At 50.9% G+C, this 21,868-nt stretch overlaps 1 protein-coding gene across 1 annotated transcript; it reads left to right on the top strand.

Annotated features, from left to right (window-relative positions):
- The first annotated feature begins 4,458 nt into the window (after positions 1-4,458).
- Positions 4,459-12,994, top strand: PSCA (prostate stem cell antigen). Its single transcript, XM_073329332.1, has 3 exons — positions 4,459-4,510; positions 9,165-9,272; positions 12,780-12,994. The coding sequence occupies exons 1-3, from the start codon at positions 4,459-4,461 to the stop codon at positions 12,992-12,994; spliced, it is 375 nt and encodes a 124-aa protein (XP_073185433.1).
- Positions 12,995-21,868: the final 8,874 nt, after the last annotated feature.

The raw sequence follows: 21,868 nt of genomic DNA, 5'->3' as shown, positions 1-21,868 counted from the left end.
TTTCTAGCTTTCTGTTTTATCCTACCACCTGTCACTGCTGTATCTGAGCACCTTCCATGTAAAATCAATAGCGAAATCCCTAGAATCTCTGGCACTGCTTCCTTTTCAGGGTAAAACCTCTCCTTGAGGTAGGGCATTACTCTCCATAGTGCACAGATGGGAAACTGAGGCACAGATCAAGGCTGACTGATTTGCCCAAGGTCACACAGAAATTCTGTGGCAGAGCAGGGAACTGACTGTAGGTCTTCATGTCCTAGACAAAGTCCTTAACCACTGGACCATCCTCCTTCTTCTCTGAATTGTCTCCAGCGGTACAATTTGCGACACGTACAGTATAGGTCTGTTTACTGGATCAGCTAGGATGCATATGGCTGAGATGCCCACCTCCCTTTGAATTCTGGGAGTTCTGTTTTGGTCTCTCCGTAGGACAATCCCAAGATGCCCTGTTGGGATTCTGAAACCTGGCTGTGGTGCCCCCGAGTAGATGGGTACTGTGGCCCCACCATCCAAGCTCTTGGCTTACACAGCAGATGAACTCCCATCCCCACACATGGAAACATCATTGTCAGAAGGTGCTTTTGGCCGAGCATATGCTCCCCTCCACCCAGCTGTCATGCAGGAGGTGGGAATGCTTTTCCTTTGACTTCAATGGATCTACACCAGCTGACTTTAAGCCATCAATCCAGAAATTACTGATCACGCGCTAAGCTCGGTACAAGCTCCAACACCCTTTTTCTTTCATTCGAAAAAGCTCGTGGCATCCTGTAAGTAAAACCCTCAAAGAATCTCCCCCCACCCCATGCTATATATTGTGAAAGAGCTGTGTTTTGAAGATAGAGACATTAGCTCTAAAGAAAGCAAGAAACTGCAGGAAATTGAATTTGGAAGCCGGTCTGTTTCCTTTCACACTGATCTCAATAAAAAAACCCACCCTGCAAATGGCACAAGGAGTGGAAAAACCTGTCCGATCAACTCGCTAAAGCAAACATGCAACCTGCAAGTTGGAATCTGAATGAACTAACCTTCACCTACAATAGAGGAAAGTGTGTTCTTAGGAACCCTGAATTGGATGAGGACCTGGTGTGAATCCAACTGTGAGAACTTAATCTACCCTCTGGGTAGAGACCAACCACAGGACACACCTGGGTAGAAAGCCTAGCTGTGCTCTGAGTGCATTGAGAACGTCATTCAACAATCAAGTTTCACCAAGAGCCTGAGGATACAAACAAGCAAGAGACCCATCTAGTGTCTATGGAGGTATTTATGTGGCTCTCCTCTCCATGATGTCAGAGGCCCTTCCCATCACCCACTTCTACAGGCGGGGAACAGAGGGTAGAGGTAGCTTTTTGGCCCAGGTCAAACAGATGGTCTGTGGCAGACCCATGAACTGAAGCCAGCTCTCTCTTGAGTTCCAGCTCAGTGTTCTGGCTGCTAGACCTCTCTGCCCGCGGGACATCACCCAAAAGCACGGCTCGGCTCAGGGGTGACCCAGCAGAGAAACTCCTGACAGAAAACTGGTTCCACCTCCTCCCTCTGAGGACCAGAGTCCCGCACCCTGACTGCTCATTAACTGTACCAAACGCAGCAAAACTGGGCTCAGCGCGCCCCAGCGGCCTCCTCCAGATGTTGGTTCTGGGATCTTGCTCTCCCTTTTTCCATGCGCCTATTCAAGGGCCTGGGGAAAAGACTCTCTCTGGTTTCACCCGCGTACTGGAATGATTGATAGGGTACTAAATTGATTGATAGGGTCCTAAACTGGCAAGAAAAGTCCTTGGCTGTTTGAAGGAAGCCTGTGCTTTCAGGGAATACAGCCACAGATTTAAATTATTTCCCAGCCATCCTTCTGGTATATTTATTCCTAATACTGTTGCTCATTTCTAGTGTTAAATAAGGGCTTCCTCTCTCATGGCCCTGCTTCCCCCCAGAAAGGTATCAGGCCGTATTTTGCCATCCACAGAGAAATGCCCATTGAAATCACTGGGCGGCTCAGCATAATGAACTGAGGGCCCATGATGCTGTATTGATGAGGCTGTGTGACAGCACAAACTCAGACATGGGACTTCACTGCGGGAGGAGCTTAGGAGAGGGAAAGGGCCCTTTAACCAGGTGTAAGTGACCCCAGTAAGTGTCTACGGTTGCACCATGTCCTGGGATTGTAGGGGATGTTTAATCCCTTTCTTTGGGGCCCTTCTGAAAGATTCCACGGTGCCCCCCACGTGTCCCTTCTTCCCTCTCCTGGGGGCGCCTTGGTTGCTGACGATCAGTCCCTTGGTGATGCGGTGGCTATATCTGTGACGGTAGAGAGAGCTCCAGCTAGAGCATTGAGGACCATTAAAGCCTGTTCTGGGTATCAAGTGAGAATTGATCCTGTCCGTTCCTGACAGCTTGCTCGTGTGTCCCCCAGTACCTGCCAACGTCCCTTCCTATGGACCCTCTTGGTCTCACTCCTGATGATGATGTCCTGGTCCATCCCTCCTGGACTCAGCTCCTGCCTGTGACACATGAGTGTGAGTCTCACTTTCTATGGTGTCCTCCTTAACGCAGAGCAAAAAGGATCCAGACCCCGGGCTGGTGTTTGTGCATCTCCTCTCGCGCAACCTGTCCCTGATGACAACCTGTCCTCCCGGGATGCGGTGTTCACCCACACAAGCCCTGAGCAGGTTAATGTGGGCCAGGAGGGGCCAGTTAACCTCAGATGCTGCACCTGGAAGCCAAGCAGGGACTGACAGGGCCTAATGGCAGAGGGATCCCTGCTCGGGGAGGAGCTGGGATAGGCGAATAAGCCAGGAAGTGAGAGCAGGAGGGGGCCTGCAGGGAGAAGGTCTGCAATCACTGCCTAGAGGGAAAGGGACTTGGATAGGGGGAGGAGGAGACACAGTGGGACAGTAAGCCCTGGGGAGCAGAGGGATCTACAGTGGCTAAACCCAGAGAAAGGCAATAGAGAGGAGGGGTAGGAAGGAACCCAGGGAAACAGCAACAGGCTCTGAGACGGAGCAGACCTGGATTGCTAGTCAGAGGGTCCCAGGGCTGGAACCCGGAGTTGCAGCGGGGCCCAGCTTCCCCTCCCAGCCACTGGGAAAGTGGCACAGGACCTAGACTTGGAAGAGAAGACAGCCTGAGATGGCATCTGGACAGCTTGTCTGGTGGGACTTTGTAACCCAGGAAGGAGAGGACTATTTAGTGACCTGGCCAGAGGGCTGAGTCATGAAGAGGGCACACCCTGGGTCATGAGCAAGAGGTGGGGGGCACAGCAGGGCGCCAGATGGGGTGAGAGCTAATGCTCAGACCTAGCCACAAGGAAGTGCACTTACAACCATCTCCAACCTCTAACCAGCCCCTGATCCGTGCGAGCTCAGGGGCTCCTACACATCCTGTCCTCCTCCAGCGTCTCTCTGATTCTGCATTGCGGGTCTCGCTTGGATATTTGAGTTAATACGCAAGCTCTCCGTCCTGGCTAACAGGCAAGGAACCCAAATGCACAGCGATGTGCCTGGGACACAGACGGAGCAAGCGCAGTGTGCTAGGAGTCTCAGAGATTGGTCTGCCATTGTGACTTCAGAACAGACCTCCCTTCTTCAGATCTTTCCCCTTTCGGGCTGCTCAGACGGGGTCTCTACCCTCCCTTCCCCTCTCCTGCAACAGCAGGGATTTTATCCTTCCTTCCTGTTGGCTGCTGTGAGGTTGGGGGTTTAATTGGCCGAGTGTCCTGAGAACCATATCCTCCTCTCAGCAGAGTCCTCCGTTTAGTATTCAGGGGCCTAGAAGTTCTCCTGTCTTTCTTCCCAATGGGAACCGCCTTGCTGCCATACACGGAGGTCGCCTATTCTCTGAGACTGGGCATCGGCCACATGTGGCAAAACTAGAGACTTTGGGAATTTCCCTTTAGGAAACGTGAATGAAATTTCATTCCTCTCCAATGTTCCGCAAGGAGCCTGAGAAACAGCTTACATCATGCACTTGGGCTTAGAGAGGCGTGACTCTGAGCTACTGTGGAGACACCTGGAAAATTCGTTAAAGAATGAGCCTGTGTTTAATTTAAAGCTGGTGCCCCTGGTTACGATGGGTGTAGCACTCACAGAAGATTAGTCACACCTGAGCAGCAAAAATCTCCCCAACCCAGGGAAGGGTCACAAAGAGAAGGCCATCCTTGATTTTAGGTGCTTTGTTTTTCTCCACTGAGATGTGAACCATTCTTCCAAGCACGCTGGACAATGAGGAAATGAGCAGTGATGGGGAGGGAAGTATCTGAGAGCACAGATGACGGGGACAGGTCAACAGAGGAGGGGCATTCATCACAAATATCAGTGCCATGACTCACAGGACCAGCTGGTCCAGAAATGAGCGATTTAGCAGTGACACCTCCCAGCCCCCTGCGATTGATGAGATAACTGAAACGGGCTATAAAGCACCCCAGGAGGAGGTGTCCCGTATTCTCTGTGCTTGGCTCATCCTTCGAAGATGAAGGCTTTTCTGGTCATCCTGCTGGCTGCCGTCCTGTGCACAGAGCCAGGTAAGACATCCAGGAGATTCCTTCGTACACCATCCCATCTCCTTACCACCAAGATAAACGGCTCTGGGAGTGGCTGGAGAGATCCTTACAGTGCGTTTGCAGCAAAGAAAGAACTTCTGAAGTCACTGGCTCCAGCTCCAAATATAGTGTATTGGCATTCTCCTGGACCACTTGATGGTTGATCACTTGATGGTTACCTGTTCTGGTCATTCCCTCTGAAGCACCCAGCACTGGCCACTGTCAGAAGACAGGATACTGGGCTAGATGGACCATTGGTCTGACCCAGTGTGGCCGTTCTTATGGACAGCAGACTGGTCCATATAAGGATAAAGATGGTCTTCTGCATTCCTGATGAGAGTTTATATGCTTGGGATTTGAAATGAGTGCTCATTTCTAGAAACTATCTATCTACTGGGGCGGTGAGTTGTATGGGCTCCAGCAATCTTCAAGGCCTGGGGGCCTGGCTCCACCAATGTTCGGGGCCGGGTCTCTCCCCCGGCCCCACTTGCCACCCCGCCCGCATCGCCCCCAAGTGTCCCCCAGCCCCCACTTGCTGCCCTCGTGCGCCTCCCCCCTGTCCTGGAGCGTCCCTGCCTCTCCCCTGCAGCTTCACGCTCACTCTGCTTGTCATCAACTGCCACCACAGGGTCCTAGCGTCCCCCACCGCCAGTGGCAGGGCAGGCTGACCCTGCCCTTCCTCCTCAGACCCTTCCCTTTTCAGGCGGGACCCTCCACCAGCAGAGGGGGACCCCCCCCCCCGCCCACAGTCACCACTCCTGCCCCATGCTGGGGGGGGAAGGAGGGAAGGAGGGGTTCCCTCTCCCGGAGCTTGCTGCTGCTGGCGGGGAGAGGGCTGGGGGGAGTCCTCCTCTCTGGCCCCAGCCCCGGGGCAGCCTGCCTGCACCCCAAACTCATCCCCAGCCCTGCCCCACCCCAGAGCCCACCCCCCCAACCAGAGCCCTCACCCCCCACACCCCAACCCTCTGCCCCAGCCCTGAGCCTCTCCAACACCCCAAACCCCTCATCCCCAGCCAGAGCCCTCACCCCCCCGTACCCCTACCCTCTGCCCCAGCCCTGAGCCCCTCCCAAGCCCCTCATCCCCAGCCAGAGCCCTCATTCCCCTGCACCCTAACCCTCTGCCCCAGCCCTGAGCCCCCTCCTGCATCATGAACCCCTTGTCCCCAGCCACACCCAAGAACCCTCACCACTGCACCCCCTCCCATCCCCAAACTCCTTCCCAGAGCCTGTACCCCTCCCCCACTCCTGCACACCCACCCCCTGCCCCAGCCTGGAGCCTGCACCCAAACTCCATCCCAGAGCCTGCACCCCCACCCCCTTTCCACACACCCTCTCCTGCCCCCAAACTCCCTCTAAGAGCCTGCACCCTGCACCCCTCCTGAACCCCAATCCTCTGCCCCAGGCCGGGGCCTGCACCCCAGACCTCCTTCCCCCACCCAAACTCCCTCCTAGAGCCTTAGGCAAGTGTGGGGCGGAGTTTGGGGGGGGGCGGGTTCTGGGCACCACCAAAATTTCTACAAACCGGCCACCCCTGTCTATCTATCTATCCACACTCCCCCCGTTATGCTGGTTTCTGAATCCCCCAATACCTTTCTAATCTTTCTTTTTATGCCTTTCCCCTGCCTCATACAACAGGAGGTTTTCGTTTACTGGCAGGTTTTCTTATTGCTTGGAGGGGGGTTACTTTGAGATGCCTCGGAGGCTTATTGACAGAGGGAGTTTAGAGAAGAGAAACAGAATGAATGTGGAGGAAAAACTAGACCGTCTATATTCTCTAAGTCATAACCAAAGGGGGCAGGTGACGTGCCTACAGAGATGGGTGGGAGAGGAATGGTTTCAGATGGCACAAGAGGGTATGGCTAAGAATACTGAGATGGAATAAGAAAGGGAAAATTTAGGCTGAAGAACTGCAAAAAGCATCCTGCCAGTCTTCCTGGGCTGTGGAACAGCCTCCCAAGGAAATGGGCGTTAGGCAAATTATTTGGGTCTTTTATAAGCGTTTGGGATAATACACGAGAAAATGCTCACTGGGAACCATCCTGCCATTCTCGGTGATGAACTGGGCAGTCTAACAGAGCGCGTACAATTCCTTCAATAGCGTCTACAGCTCTGCGCTCTGGAGCCTGAGTTATTGCTAGCTCAGTGGTTTGAGCATTGGCCTCCTAAACCCAGGGTTGTGAGTTCAGTCCTCAAGGGGGCCATTTAGGGATCTGGGGCAAACATTGGGGACTGGTCCTGCTTTGAGCAGGGGGTTGGACTAGATGATCTCCTGAGGTCCCTTCCAACCTTGATATTCTATGATTCTATGATTGCTGGGAGAGACATGGGAGTCTGAACACGCTGGGGCCGTCTTTGGTTTACTGGTTTATACAGCTGCTAGCGCACTGGTGCTCTGATCCAGACAGGAGCCAGACTGCGCTCTGGCCACGTTGTTATTAATAATCATCATCATCCCACGAACCCTGCCGAAGGCTCCCACTCTACACTGTACAATGTCAGGCCTGGATGTGGGCCTAGATCTGGGAATTCTGATCCCATTGATCCGAGCCTGTGAACCAAGGGGACCAGTGTAAAGTTGGCATGAGATTAGATCGGCTTTCTGGATTCATTTTATCTGCAGGTCATCTCCTTAGTCCTGGGTATAATTGACACCCTTCCCTCCCCTCCCCCCCGACACACAGAAGAACCATTACAGGTTATGGAGCTTGAGAAACCCACTTGGCATGGGCAGGGAGGGGGAATGAATTCCCATCTCAGATCCCATGGGGACAGCTGCACCCAAAGGGGTATGGACCCTCCAGGGAAGGACACATGGGAATCCCACCAAAGGAGCTGGCTGAATCAGTGTATCTCCCCAGGCACCCTTGGTATGCCCGTGCTAGCCAGCCTTGCCTGGGAGCAGGAAGAACTTTATGCCGCTGGGATTCCCCTCCACTGGTGGTTGTGCTGGTGAATCAAAGCCAAGATTGGGAGGGCAAGCCGCATAATTCTGCACTCGGAAAGGAAAGGTGGTCTGGTGGTGAAGGTGCTAGACCTGGGTTCAATTTTTTGCTCTGCTACAGGCATCCTGGAGCACATCACTTGGCCTCTCTGTGCCTCTGCTCCCCATCTGTAAAAGGGAGATAATGGGGTGCTGTCAGGGTAAGTGTATCAAAGGTGATGAGGTGCTCAGATCCTGTGCTAGAGGGGGCCAGATAAGTGCCTGAGCTAGATCAAGATGGGGGCAGTGAGCTAAACCCACAAGAATTTGTGCAAATGAACTTAAGCAGGGCCAGACTGAGGGGAAGGCGACCACCTGGGGTGCTGGGCTCAGGGGGCTCCAGGCTCGGGGGGCTGTTTTTGTTGTTAGCGACAAAGGGGAAAATAGAACGTTTGAAGTAAAATGTTTCAGGTATTTCGTATGTGGCTTCATTTTTCACTAACCTCCTAGAATGTTCTGGACCTTTGTAAAATCTTGTGGAACCTTCCAGACTTTCCCCGAACCTCCTAGACTGTTGTCACCACGCCCTCACGGGTGTATAAGGGGCGGGACGTTGCCAGTCAGTCAGTGAGATGGGCTACCAATGCTCAAAAAGATTATTCAAAAGTTTAACAAACGGTGGAGGGATATGGCCGGCCCCAGTAAGGTGGAAGCTCCAGCCTTCTCGCTCCCCATAGAGGGTAAAGCAGGTACGTTAATTGAAAGTCCTCATGTCGAACACACCTGGGGTGCTGTTGGACATTTCAGCTGCATGAGAGCAAGACACGCCTCAGGTGGTGCTGGGAGAATCAGAATAATAATGCTTAGCCCCAGTATAGTGCATGACGTTTTCCAAAGCCCTGCCCAGACAGGCACATCTCCTCCCAACACTTCTGGGAGGTAGGTAAGCGATTCCAGCCAGTGAGTGCTGAACATCCAGGGACAATGCAAGTGGATTGGTATCGATAGGTACCGAGGCACTACTGAGGATCTGGGCTTTAAACTGCGATTGTCTGCACTTGCGTCATTGCCTTTGTTCAGTGCACTTCACGGTGCTGTGGAAATGTACGGTATTGCGTCACGCTCCCCTAGGGCCTTCACGCACGCCAGGGTGTATGAACCCTTTAAATTCACCCAGGACCACTCTACCCACTGGGATTCATTTCCAGAGGGAGATAAAGGGTGTGCATAGACTCTGTGCTCGAGGGCGTTGCCAGAAAGCCGGTGTCACAAGTCACAACATTAGATCAATCCACACCTTTTAGGCCTCCCTCCATCCATCCTGGTTAATTTAACATTGATGTCCGATTGTTATTTACTGCCAAAGCTCCCGGGGGCTCCAATCAGGAGCGGAACGCCATGGTGCTTGGTGTTATCAAACATTTTGGAAGAAATGGTCCATGTTCTCATTTACCAATAATCATCATCATCATTAATAAATTGTTCTCTCCTTGATAGTCCTTATTCTTGAAACTATTTAGAGGGAACGTGCCCCAAGCCCTCCAAAAATTGCCTATCCCCCTCCCCTTTCTACACATGACTCTCTGGGGTGTGACCCACGGTAAAGATGGAGGGAGGGTCTTTTAAGCCACGGTTTACATTGCAATTGCCCTGTTTGGTAGTGTGCATGAGACTCCCTGTATTGCATTCCCTTCTAACCCTCTTCCTCTCCTGCAGGTGGTTCTTTGAAATGTTACACGTGCAAGATGCAGCTCAGCAACTCCAACTGTCAGACACAGAAGCTGTGTGGCAACGACTCTCAAGCATGCAAGACGGATGTGATCAGTAAGGCAAAGTCCCAGTTTGGTGTCAGACACCAAAGGGGCTAACACAGAGACATCCCTCTAGGATGTGTGAACAGATCCCCTTCCATTGCAGCCTTTCAGAGATCCCTATCTGGGTGCCAATGCCGGGTCTCTTACCGGCACGGTGTCCTACAGGAGGAGACATGCTGACTGGGACTGAGCGGGGGCAAAAGGCCTTCAGCTTGACTTTCACTTTATTCAGGAAAGGCAGAAGGCTAAGACTGATGCTTAGTGCTTCTGGCGTACACTGCTTTCCCGCAGGAGCCTCTCTGCAGAATTCCCCAGTGCCCAGAAGAAGAGGGAGGGTGTTATATTTATATTGTAAAACCCAACCCATTAGGGTGTACCCATCTCTGCCTGTCTGGAAGTCTCTGGGCCAGATCCTCAGCTGGTGTAAATCAGCACTGCTCCATTGATGTCAATGTGAAGGAAGCCCAGGGACACTGAAAGCAATTCTAGCTTTAGAAATTACCTGTTGGAGTAATACTAATACCCTCTGTTAACTCTTTCTTTCACACAAAACTTCCCTGGGTTAGACAGAAAGGCTGTATGGTTCAGTGGTTAGAACAGGGACACCGGGAGCCAGGAGTTATAAGTTCTGTTTTGCTGGCTCTTCCATTAACTCACCAGGCCAGATTTGGTAGTGAGGAATTAACTTAGAGCTGGCCTACAGTGGGAGCTTACATCAGCCTAGCTACGGCTCTTGAGGGCGTGAAAACACCAGGCCTCTGAGCATAGGTGTGGGAATTAGGGGTGCGGCAGGTGTCACCCTGTGAAAAGTCATCCCCAGGTGTCACTGTGAAAAGTCTGCTGGTGCTGTCTGAAGGACGCTAGCATCATTTTGTGATTCTTGAGACTGCCGGAGCTGCGCTGCATCCGTGTGCTGTGAGCGGGAATTGCACTTTTCCACATTACTTTTGAAGACGCATGGTTTATGAAAAGAAAAGGAGGACTTGTGGCACCTTCGAGACTAACCAATTTATTAGCTCACGAAAGCTTACGCTCAAATAAGTTTGTTAGTCTCTAAGGTGCCACAAGTCCTCCTTTTCTTTTTGCGAATACAGACTAACACGGCTGCTACTCTGAAATATGGTTTACAGTTTCGTTAGCTGGCTTTCAGCACCCCCACTATAAAAAGTGGTCCAGTGCCTCTGAGAGACGTAGCTATACCAACCTAAGCCCTGGTCAGGGAGCACTAGGCCGATGGAACAATCCTTCCATCAACCTAGCCACCACCTCTCAGGAGGTAGATTAACTACAGTGACAGACGAATTCATCTTGTCGGTGGAGGTAATGTCTACACTGTCACCTGGTCTACCCTAGAACTTACTTTGGTATAATGTATGTCGTTCAGGGGTGTAAATAATCCACATCCCCGAGCGATGTAAGCAGAGCTGTGTCGGCAGGAGAGCTTCTCACGCCAACATAGCTACCGCCTCTCGCGCGGGGTGGAGTCATTAACCGACAGGAGAGCTCTCTCCCATCAGAGAGCTTAGCCCTACTTTCACTAATGCACCTATGTGTAAGGAAGTCTGAGCTGCTGAAGGGCCAAGAAAACGTTTGTTACACCAGCTTATAGTGTTCAGCTCTGAATTTGATCCCCTGTGTGTCTCAGGGCAAATCGCTTAGCCCCTGTATTACTCCACTCTCCCATCTGTAAAATGGGGATACCAATACTCCATTAACTCACTCACAGGGATGTTGGGAGGCTAGACTTGTTTATAACAGAGGCGCAGGACTGTCTCAGGCTCTGTGATTGTACAAAGCTTGCTACAGTGGGGCCCCGAACCCTGTATGGGGTCTCTGGAGTTATAATAATAATGTTTTGAAATCCTTGGCTAAGTGCGCTATAGAAAGGCAAAGGATTTGTTATACTACAAGTCAAGCAACCACGCTCAATTAAACTGGATTTTTTTTTACAAGCTGGTTCCCCCAAGAAATGCAACCCTGCTTTGTGTTCTTTCCCTTCTCTCTGTCGCTCCTTTGCCGAGACTCCTTCTAGTGGTCGGTTGCAGAGGAGCAGCCGGGTCAGTCTGTATCCGCAAAAAGAACAAGGAGGACTTGTGGCACCTTAGAGACGAACCCATGTGTTTGAGCGTGAGCTTTCGCGGGCGCCAGCTCGCTTCATCGGAACTGCCTCGGCTGATTCGATTCAGTGAGACTTGGCCGGGGTCGCGTTTTAGAATCCCCCGCGCAGTGGTTCCCAAACTTTTGACTAAATGACAGGTTTCAGAGGAGCAGGCGGGTCAGTCTGTATCCGCAAAAAGAAAAGGAGGACGTGGGGCACCTTAGAGACGAACCCATTTATTTGAGCGTGAGCTTTCGCGAGCTACAGCTCGCTTCACCGGACGCATACTGTGGAAAGTGTAGAAGATCTTTTTATACACACAAAGCATGAAAAAATGGGTGTTTACCACTACAAAAGGTTTTCTCTCCCCCCACCCCACTCTCCTGCTGGTAATAGCTTATCTAAAGTGATCACTCTCCTTATAATGTGTATGATCAAGTTGGGCCATTTCCAGCACAAATCCAGGTCCCCCCCAAACAGTGTGCATGTGTGTAAACTCTTTACTATGTTTTAATTTTTTTTTAAATTCAAACATGAAAGAAAAAAAAGAAACACAACATCAAGTGATTTCCACACTGCTAGCACCCCTCCTCAGCCCCCTGCTGCCGCTTCCCTTCCCCTCCCTAGTCCAGGCCGGCTCCCCAAGCCCCCTGCTCGGCTCCCCTCAGCCCTCTTGCTCTCTGTCTCCCAGCCCTGCCCCCTCTTGTCAGAGATGCTGGAACAACTTGTATCGTGGGGGTGCTGAGAGCCCTGGATATGATGGAAACCGGGTCAAGCCAGGGGGTGCGGCAGCCCCCCCCCGCACCCCTAGTTCCAGCACCTGTGCCTCTTGTGAATAGAGAGACCTGTAGCAGGGCTCCTGCCACACCCCTGTAGTTAGAGGCCTTCAGGCCTTAAGTGAGAGTGGAAGACAGGCTACAAGGAAACAGAACAGCCCTCCAGGCTGTTTCTGTCCTGGGAGAGAATTAGCCTCGCCCTCTTCAAGATCCGTTTATGTCCATAGGCGAGGGGAGGGGCTAACTGAACAGCACCCGCCACAGCTCCCTCTCCCAGCAAGGGGGCCCCTCAATCCCAGTCTTCCCCTCCGTCAAGGCGAGAAGAGCGCCCCGCCTCCATCCCAGCTCCCCTCCTGGGCCAGGCCCCCAAGTTCCATAGTCCGCTCTGCCCGGAAGAGAGTGTGATCCTGCCCCCCACACACCCTGCTGCAGCAGCTCCTGTCCTGGGGGCTAAGCCTGGCTTCCCGCTCCAGGCATTGCAACCTGGTGCATGGGGGTTGCCGACCCAGTCGGGTTTGGCCCAGCCACCCCTCTGTCAGCGGGCCCCCAAACCTAAGTGGTCTAAGGCAACCCACATAGACCCTTTCCGCCCCCCCCCCCCCCCCCCGCCGCCCAAAATGAAACCATTTTGTCTTCCTTCCAGACGTCGTGGGCTTTTTCAATGTCATCAACAAGGAGTGCGCTGCGTCGTGCCAGCCGAACTACCAGGACTTCACCGTGGGAAAGCAGAACGTTTCCTGCTGCAGCACCGACCTCTGCAACCGCAACGGGGCGGGCAGCGTGGGCAGCAGCTACGCCGCCACGGCAGCGGGGCTTACAGCCAGCGTCCTCTGCGCCCTTCTGAGGAACGGGCTGTGAGGCGTGGGGAGGAGCCCTTCGGCCTGACAGAATCCTGGCGCTTCCCCGCGGCGGCTAGGATGCTCACCGCAGGCCCCAGCTTCACGCTCAGCTCTCTTGCGCGCTTATAGCTGGCTGCAGATGCCTCCCTGGCAAGAGCTTTGTTCCTGCTGTTAATCAAGAATAAGAAACTCTGTGCGTGTGTGTGTGTGTGTGTGTGTGTGTGGTGTGCCTCTGAGAAGGACGCGCCGCTTGGCTGAGGCATTTGTCACTCCGTCAGGTGCACATCCGGGCGTGTGTGTTTGTGCGCCAGAGACACAGATTTTGGCAGACGCGCATGCTTTGTCACTGTTGCTGTTGTCATGTGTGCTACGTGAGATACCCTTTACTGTTGTATAGCAGAGCAGGAGGCATGAATTGTACCATACAAACCAGCTGGAGCCCTGGTCTGTGACTCTGGCACCCAAGTGCGACTGCTGTATAAATAATAAAGGAAGGGAAGCCTTGGCGTGTTTTGGGGGCCTGGTACCATGCACACCATGCCTAATTAGCTTCTCAGCTGTCACACCAGGGAAGGAAAGTCCTATGCTTCTCAACAGCCCGCCAGCTGCTTGATTTCATAGAATCATAGAATCATAGAATATCAGGGTTGGAAGGGACCTTAGGAGGTCATCTAGTCCAACCCCCTGCTCAAAGCAGGACCAGTCCCCAATTTTTGCCCCAGACCCCTAAATGGCCCCCTCAAGGATTGAACTCACAACCCTGGGTTTAGCAGGCCAATGCTCAAACCACTTTCTTGTTAACTCCTTCCAGGCTGCTCTCCTTCCCCGACCCGGGCCTGGCCCCTGGAGACATTTTCACCTAGAGTTACCCCAGCGTTAGGATCCTTTGCAGTTGTTCCCCTCGACTGCCGTTCTGAGTGGTAGTAGCACCCTCTGAAGCCGCCTTCCCTTCTGGTCTTTGGTTCTCTCTCGCTGTGTATCCTCCAGGCTACTCCCTGGTACGTGTCTGATGGCGGAGACCAGAACCAGCTTTGCTGCATGGCTGATGAGGTGTTTCCCTTGGAGCAGCTCCAGTGTTATGCACTGTACAAGGAAGAGTGGAGAGAATAAACAAGCAAGTGCATATTTCCCATCCCAGCTGCTTGATTTCTGAGACGTGCATACGCACACCCAATACCATAGGCGAGCTCCAGGGGGGAAGCCAGTAGTAGAAAATCAACAGAATCCAGAGCAGGGAAGATAAAGAGACTTGTCTGGACTGACTCTGCCTCAGGGAGATGTTCTCAATGTCACTCAGGAGCGGAGAGGGGATCCTGTCTAGGATTATCACAATATTTCCTCCTCTCAGGACTGGCCCTGGGATTTCTGGGGCCCTATGCAGAATAGCCCATGGGAGAACCCACCTAGATTCCTCCCTCCTTCCCGGGAATAATGGGAATTTCCCCTACCTCTCAAGCATATCCATGCCACCTCCTTGCTGCCTGGGAGTCCCCATTCAGGCCCTGGTGGCTCTCTCCTTCCCTCACATGTTTAAGACTCTCTACTATCTAAGGTTTCAGAGTAGCAGCCATGTTAGTCTGTATTCGCAAAAAGAAAAGGAGTACTTGTGGCACCTTAGAGACTAACCAATTTATTTGAGCATAAGCTTTCGTGAGCTACAGCTTATGCTCAAATAAATTGGTTAGTCTCTAAGGTGCCACAAGTCCTCCTTTTCTTTCTACTATCTAACATCCCTCTGAGTTTAAGTGGCAACTTCCTCCATAGGGAGCGGCTCAAGGCTATCTCTGGCATAGGAGTCCATCCTCTCTGACACAACCTGTTTGCCTGCCCACACCTACCAGAGTACACAGGCAGCTAGCTCAGAGGATTGTGACTGCATTTAGGAGCAAGGTTAGCCTTGTTACGTAGGTGTGATGAGGGGGTCCCAGCGACTCATCCGCTTGTATTAGAAGACCCTGGTTAAGGCAGGCAATTGAGTAGCAAATTGGTATATGCAAGGGGGTGAACTTTGGGTTCCCCTAAGGATCTGTTCTGGGACCTGTGCTGTTCAACATATTCATAAATGATCTGGAAAAAGGGGTAAACAGTGAGGTGGCAAAGTTTGCAGACTATATACAGGTTTCAGGGGGGTAGCCGAATCAGCAAAAACAACAGTGAGTACTTGTGGCACCTTGGAGACTAACAAATTTATTTGGGCATAAGGTTTCATGGGCTATAACTATATACAATTAATAGACTATATACAATTACTCAAGATACTTAAGTCCAAAGCTGATTCAGAAGAGTTACAAAGGGATCTCACAAAACGGGGTGACTGGGCATGAAAATGGCAGATGAAATTCAGTGTTGATAAATGCAAAGTAATGCACAATGAATAATGTAATCCCAATGAGACCTACAAAACGATTCAGTGGCTAGTACCCAAGAGGGTCAGGAATGCAACCCCATGCTCTGGGTGCTGCCTCTGATTACCAGGAGCTGGCACTGGACAACAGGGGATGGATCACTCAATAAATTGCCCTGTTCTATTCATTTCCTCTGATGCATCTGGCACCAGCCACTGTCAGAAGACAAGATACTGGGCTAGCTGGACGACATCCATTCTTATGTCTCATTGGAAGCAGACATTGCTGAGTTCTAAAAACCTAACTCTATGCACTCAGATCAGTGGTTCCCAAACTTGTTCCGGCGCTTGTGCAGGGACAGCCCCTTGCGGGCCTGGCTGGTTTGTTTATCTGCCGTGTTCGCAGGTTCGGCCGATCGCGGCTCCCAGTGGCCGCGGTTCACTGCTCCAGGCCAATCGGAGCTGCTGGAAGCTAAACCCAGGGTTATGAGTTCAATCCTTGAGGGGGCCATTTAGGGATCTGGGGCAAAAATTGGGGATTGGTCCTGCTTTGAGCAGGGGGTTGGACTAGATGACCTCCTGAGGTCCCTTCCAACCCTGATATTCTATGATACATAGGTGGTTGGTCAGCAGAGGTTTCAGTTAGGCTGAGCCCAGTGGGCCCCCAGCTGGTCTCTGAGCCCTGGGGCTGAGCCCAGTGGGCCCCCGGCTGGTCTCTGAGCCCTGGGGCTGAGCCCAGTGGGCCCCCGGCTGGTCTCTGAGCCCTGGGGCTGAGCCCAGTGGGCTCCTGGCTGGTCTCTGAGCCCTGGGGCTGAGCCCAATGGGACCCTACTACCTCCTGTAGTTCCTAAATGTTCTTCTGTCCCAGTACTAGTCAGCCAGGGCTTAGGTTGTAGGACTGGAGAGAGAATTAGAGTATGGACCGGCATCTCCCAGCCTGCCTTCTCGCTGGGCACTCAGCACAGAGCTCTGAAGCTAATGGGGGTTTGGTTGCACTCTAAGTATTTCCAGGAAGTCGCCTTTTAGTGGGTGGGGGGCAACTGATTTAAAGGTTTAAAGATTTAAATCAGCAGTTGATTTAAAGGTGACCTGCAATAGAATTTGATTTTAAAAATGGGCTCCTGCCATTTTCTTTTTTTTTTTTTTTGGCTCTTTATGATCAATAAAGGAGGCTGGAATAGATTTTGCCCCCCAAAAGAGTTTCATTTTTCCCCTATGCTTATTCTTTTTATTAGAAGTTAAAATCTTGTCTGCCCTGGAAGAGTCTTCAGAGAACTTGTCATCACAAAAGTCAAGAGAATGAAGGTGGAACAATTGAGAGAGGAACAGGGTTTTTTTAGTACAATTTCATGACTGTGTGAATTTGAGTGATCTACCCTGGAGTTACTTCGGTCATATTTACCCTGTCGCGAAGGGTCCTGGCCACACTACAGAATAACAGACCCGTTGTCATAATGCCCTGGGTCCACACTGGCATTCTACCACCTGGTGTGTTGTGCAGACTTCTGAGGACACGCGACATGGCTTGTAGCTGTACAATAAGCTTCCCTACTTTTGCAGTGTATTGTGAGAGAACTTGTCTGTCCTTTCTGGGCACCCTGGGCAGACGTGAGCCTGAGCTATAATATATGGTAATTTTGTAGTGACGACAAGGCCCTTTTGTTTGGCTCTGTTTCCTTTTGTGGCTTGCATTTAACTCCGATGTCTAATGAACATTTCGGAGAAAGGAAGGCTTGGTTAAAGATTCAACCCTTCAGTTAGGTTGTGAGCACTCAAGGATCACTGATCTTTTCTTTCCCTTTACACCCATAAAGGGGCTTCCAGCAAAAACAGGGAGGGAAAGGCATGACATGCCTAAATGTAAATGCAAGCAGTGGCAACCAATGCTTAAATACAAACAAACCACCAACCCTCTCAGGCCTTCTTCACAGATCGGAGAGAAGAGGGGGAAAAAGCAGATCCCCAGATCCTGCGCCGAACCCTTACAGTACATGCACTCTTTGCTGTCTTTGGACTGAGACCATTTGCCTCAACACCAGTGGCAAAATGGCAGAGCCGTTCATGGAAATTCACGGACTTGGGGATGTTCACAAAGCTGGAGATTCCCAAACCTGAGCTGTCTTTTGTAGGGGACAGATCTGAGGAATTGTCACAGATTGAAGTGTCGCTAGAGGAGGTTTTGGAATTAATTGAGAAACTTAACAGTAACAAGTCACCGGGACCAGATGGCATTCACCCAAGAGTTCTGAAAGAACTCAAATGTGAAACTGCGGAACTATTAACTATGGTTTGTAACCTGTCCTTTAAATCAGCTACTGTACCCAGTGACTGGAAGATAGCTAATGTAACGCCAATATGTAAGAAGGGCTCTAGAGGTGATCCTGGACGTCAGTACCAGGCAAATTAGTTGAAACAATAGTAAAGAATAAAATTGTCAGACACGTAGAGGGACATAAAGTGTTGTGCAAAAGTCAACATGGTTTCTGTAAAGGGAGATCATATCTTACTAATCTATTAGAGTTCTTTGAGGGGGTCAACAAACATGGATAAGGGGGATCCAGTGGACATAGTGTACTTAGATTTCCAGAAAGCCTTTGACAAGGTCCCTCACCAAAGGCTCTTAGGTAAATTAAGTTATCATGAGATAAGAGGGAAGATCCTTTCATGGATTGAGAACTGGTTAAAAGACAGGGAACAAAGGGTAGGAATAAAAGGTAAATTTTCAGAATGGAGAGGGGTAACTAGTGGTGTTCCCCAAGGGTCAGTCCTAGGACCAATCCTATTCAACTTATTCATAAATGATCTGGAGAAAGGGGTAAACAGTGAAGTGGCAAAGTTTGCAGATGATACTAAACTGCTCAAGATAGCTAAGACCAAAGCAGACTGAACTTCAAAAAGGATCTCACAAAACTAAGTGATTGGGCAACAAAATGGCAAATGAAATTTAATGTGGATAAATGTAAAGTAATGCACATTGGAAAAAATAACCCCAACTATACATATAATATGATGGGGGCTAATTTAGCTACAACTAATCAGGAGAAACAACTTGGAGTCATCGTGGATACTTCCCTGAAGACATCCACGCAGTGTGCAGGGGCAGTCAAAAAGCAAACAGGATGTTAGGAATCATTAAGAAAGGGATAGAGAATAAGACAGAGAATCTCTTATTGTCCTCATATAAATCCATGGTACGCCCACACCTTCAATACTACGTACAGATGTGGTCCCCTCATCTCAAAAAAGATATACTGGCATTAGAAAAAGTTCAGAAAAGGGCAACTAAAATGATTAGGGGTTTGGAATGGGTCCCATATGAGGAGAGATTAAAGAGGCTGGGACTTTTCAGCTTGGAAAAGAGGAGACTAAGGGGGGACATGATAGATGTCTATAAAATCATGAGTGGTGTGGAGAAAGTGAATAAGGAAAAGTTATTTACTTGTTCCCATAATATAAGAACGAGGAGCCACCAAATGAAATTAATGGGCAGCAGGTTTAAAACAAATAAAAGGAAGTTTTTCTTCACTCAGTGCACAGTCAACCTGTGGAACTCCTTGCCTGAAGAGGTTGTGAAGGCTCGGACTATAACAGGGTTTAAAAGAGAACTGGATAAATTCATGGAGGCTAACTCCATTAACAGCTATTAGCCAGGATGGGTAAGGAATGGTGTCCCTGGCCTCTGTTTGTCAGAGGGTGGAGAAGGATGGCAGGAGAGAGATCACTTGATCATTACCTGTTAAGTTCACTCCCTCTGGGGCACCTGGCATTGGCCACTGTCGGCAGACAGGATACTGGACTGGATGGATCTTTGGTCTGACCCAGTATGGTCATTCTTATGTTCTTAGTGGTTTACGGTAGAGGTGGGTTAGTGACATTTCTCAAACTGTGTGTTTTTAATTAAGGTAACTGTAATCAGCTTGTGAATCACGGAAGTTCCGCCTCTGGGGAAGCCGCATCTTTCACATTCCCCTCTGCTCGGTGTACTCCAATGAAGGACAATGCCCAAACCGCACCCCAATGCCATAGCCTAGTCTCCCTGACCACTAGGAGGACCTCACACAGCAGGCCCGCACCTCTGCAATGAGCTGCGTCAAACTTCCAACTCCCTCACCCCCAAATCTAGGAGAATGCCCAAGCTCACTTTACCTGGTATCTGCTTCTGCATGCTTCAGACGAGAGAGACACTACCCTTGTGTTTCCCTTACAGCTGAACTCTAGGGCCCGGGGAAAGGCAGACCTCTGTATCGCCCACAGCAGTCACAGAGGCTGGGTCAACAGGCTTGCGGGGCTCACACTATGGTGCTAAAAGCGTCTACGTGGACGTTCAGGTGGAGCTCGGGCTCTGAAATCCACCCATCTCCCTAGACTTCAGAGCCTGAGTTCTGGCCTGAGCCCCAGCGTCCTTTGGGGATAGCCCCCAGTTATCCTTAATGCTGTACCGCAAGCCTGAGACTTGCTGCCACGGGCCGCCACGCACTGTGTAGACGCACCCAGTGCTGCTTCACCGCTGCTGAAGGCGGGTGGGAAGGAAACAGGTCACCCACTGCCCTGAAGCTCTTTAAGGATGTAGCGGGCAGCGGGCCTTTACAGGTACCCCCTAGAGATGGCCAGTGTGGGGAGCAAGCCTGCTGCCTGCCCCAAAAAGATAGGAGGGAATCTGCCCCTAAATATTGTGGGGGAGGGAGCATGTGGGCTACTGGAATCCCCAGAAACCATCTCATCAGAATGGCCATACCAGGTCAGCCCAATGATCCATCCAGCCCAGTATCCTGTCTTCCCTCAGTGGCCAAAGGCAGATGCTTCAAAGAGAATGAACAGAACAAAGCAATCATCAAGTGATCCATCCCCTGTCATCCACTTCCAGCTTCTGCCAGTCAGTCTTAGGGACATCCAGAGCATGGTGTTGTGTCCCTGACCATCTTAGCTAATAGCCATGGATGGACCTATCTTCGGTGAATCTCTCTAATTCTTTTCTGAACCCAGTTATACTTTTGGCCTTCACAACATCCCCTAGCGATGAGTCCCACAGGTTGACTGTGCAGTGTATGAAGAAATACTTCCTTCTGTTAGTTTTAAACCTGCTGCCCATTAATTTCATTGGATGACCCCTACTTCTAGTGTTATGTGACGGGGTATATACCATTCTCTTTGTCACTGTCTCTACACCAGCCATGATTTTATCAACCCCTCTCATATCCCCCCTCAGTCCTCTCTTTTCCATGCTGAACAGTCCCAGTCTTTGTAATCTCTCCTCATGTAGAAGCTGTTCCATACCCCTAATCATTTTTGTTGCCCTTCTCTGTATTTTGTCCATTTCTAATATCTCTTTTTAGAGATGGGCAACCACAACTGCACACGGTATTCAAGGTGTGGGTGTACCATGGATTTACATAGAGGCATTACGATATTTTCTGTCTTATTATCTATCCCTTTCCTACTGGGTCCTTATATTCTGTTTCCTTTTTTGACTGCTGCTGCACATTGAGTAGATGTTTTCAGAGAACTATCTACAGTGACTCCAAGTTCTCTTTTTAGAGTGGCAAGAGCTAATTTAGACCTCATCATTTTGTATGTCTAGTTGGGATTATTTTTTCCAATGTGCATTACTTTGCCCTTACCAGCACTGACTTTCATCTGCCATTTTCTTGCCCAGTCACCCAGTTTTGAGTTTGTAACTCTTAGAAGTCTGCCTTGGACTTAACTATCTTGAGTAATTTTGTATCATCTGCAAACTTTGCCACCTCACTGTTTACCCCTTTTTCCAGATCATTTATGAATATGTTGAAGAGTTCTGGTCCCAGTACAGGCTCCTGGGGGACCCTGATATTTACCTCTTTCCGCTCTGAAAACTGGCCATCTTATACTGAACTCGGTGCAAACCAGGCCTTGTTAGGAGCCAGCCTGAATCATCTACAGGCCTTATGGGAGCCTATTCCCTGGGACAGAGTGAAGCTTTACTTGTCTATCGCCTCCACGTGCTGTTGGACTTGATGCAAGGATGGCTGGGAGAATTTCTCTGGCCTGTGCTATGCAGGGGATCAGGCTGAATGATCACAATGGTCCCATCTGGCCTGTGAATCACAGTATGAACCTGAGGTTCACCTTGTCTCAGGCTGAATCACCCACCCTGGCCATCGCATTCTCCAGTCACCACACCCATCAATGAGAAACTGCAGGCCCTATGTTCTGCGTCGACAGGGCCAGCCTCACGGGTGGGTGTTGTGGTCAGGGGGGCGCCGTGGTCAAGAGTCAAGGAGCAGGGTGGGGTGGGGTGTGAGGCCATGGAAGGGAGCTTGGGGAAATGGGGGGAAGGCAGTGAGGTTCGGCGGCGGTGGGGAAGGTGGGCAGCCCGGGGAGGCAGTGGGGACCAGGGGGAATGGGTGAGGGGTCAGGGGAAGCAGCATGATCCAGGGCCGATGGGGGATGGATAGGGAAGGAGCACGGGCTTGGAGGGATGGGGGGATGGTTGAGAACCTGGGGGAGGCAGCAGAAGCCAGGGGCAATGGGGCGATGGTTGGGTGGCCTGGGGAGGCAGTGGAGACCAGGGTG

This window comes from Lepidochelys kempii, chromosome 2, assembly GCF_965140285.1.
Source record: "Lepidochelys kempii isolate rLepKem1 chromosome 2, rLepKem1.hap1, whole genome shotgun sequence".
Lineage (NCBI taxonomy): Eukaryota > Metazoa > Chordata > Testudines > Cheloniidae > Lepidochelys > Lepidochelys kempii.
This window is presented reverse-complemented; position numbering and strand designations above follow the sequence as displayed.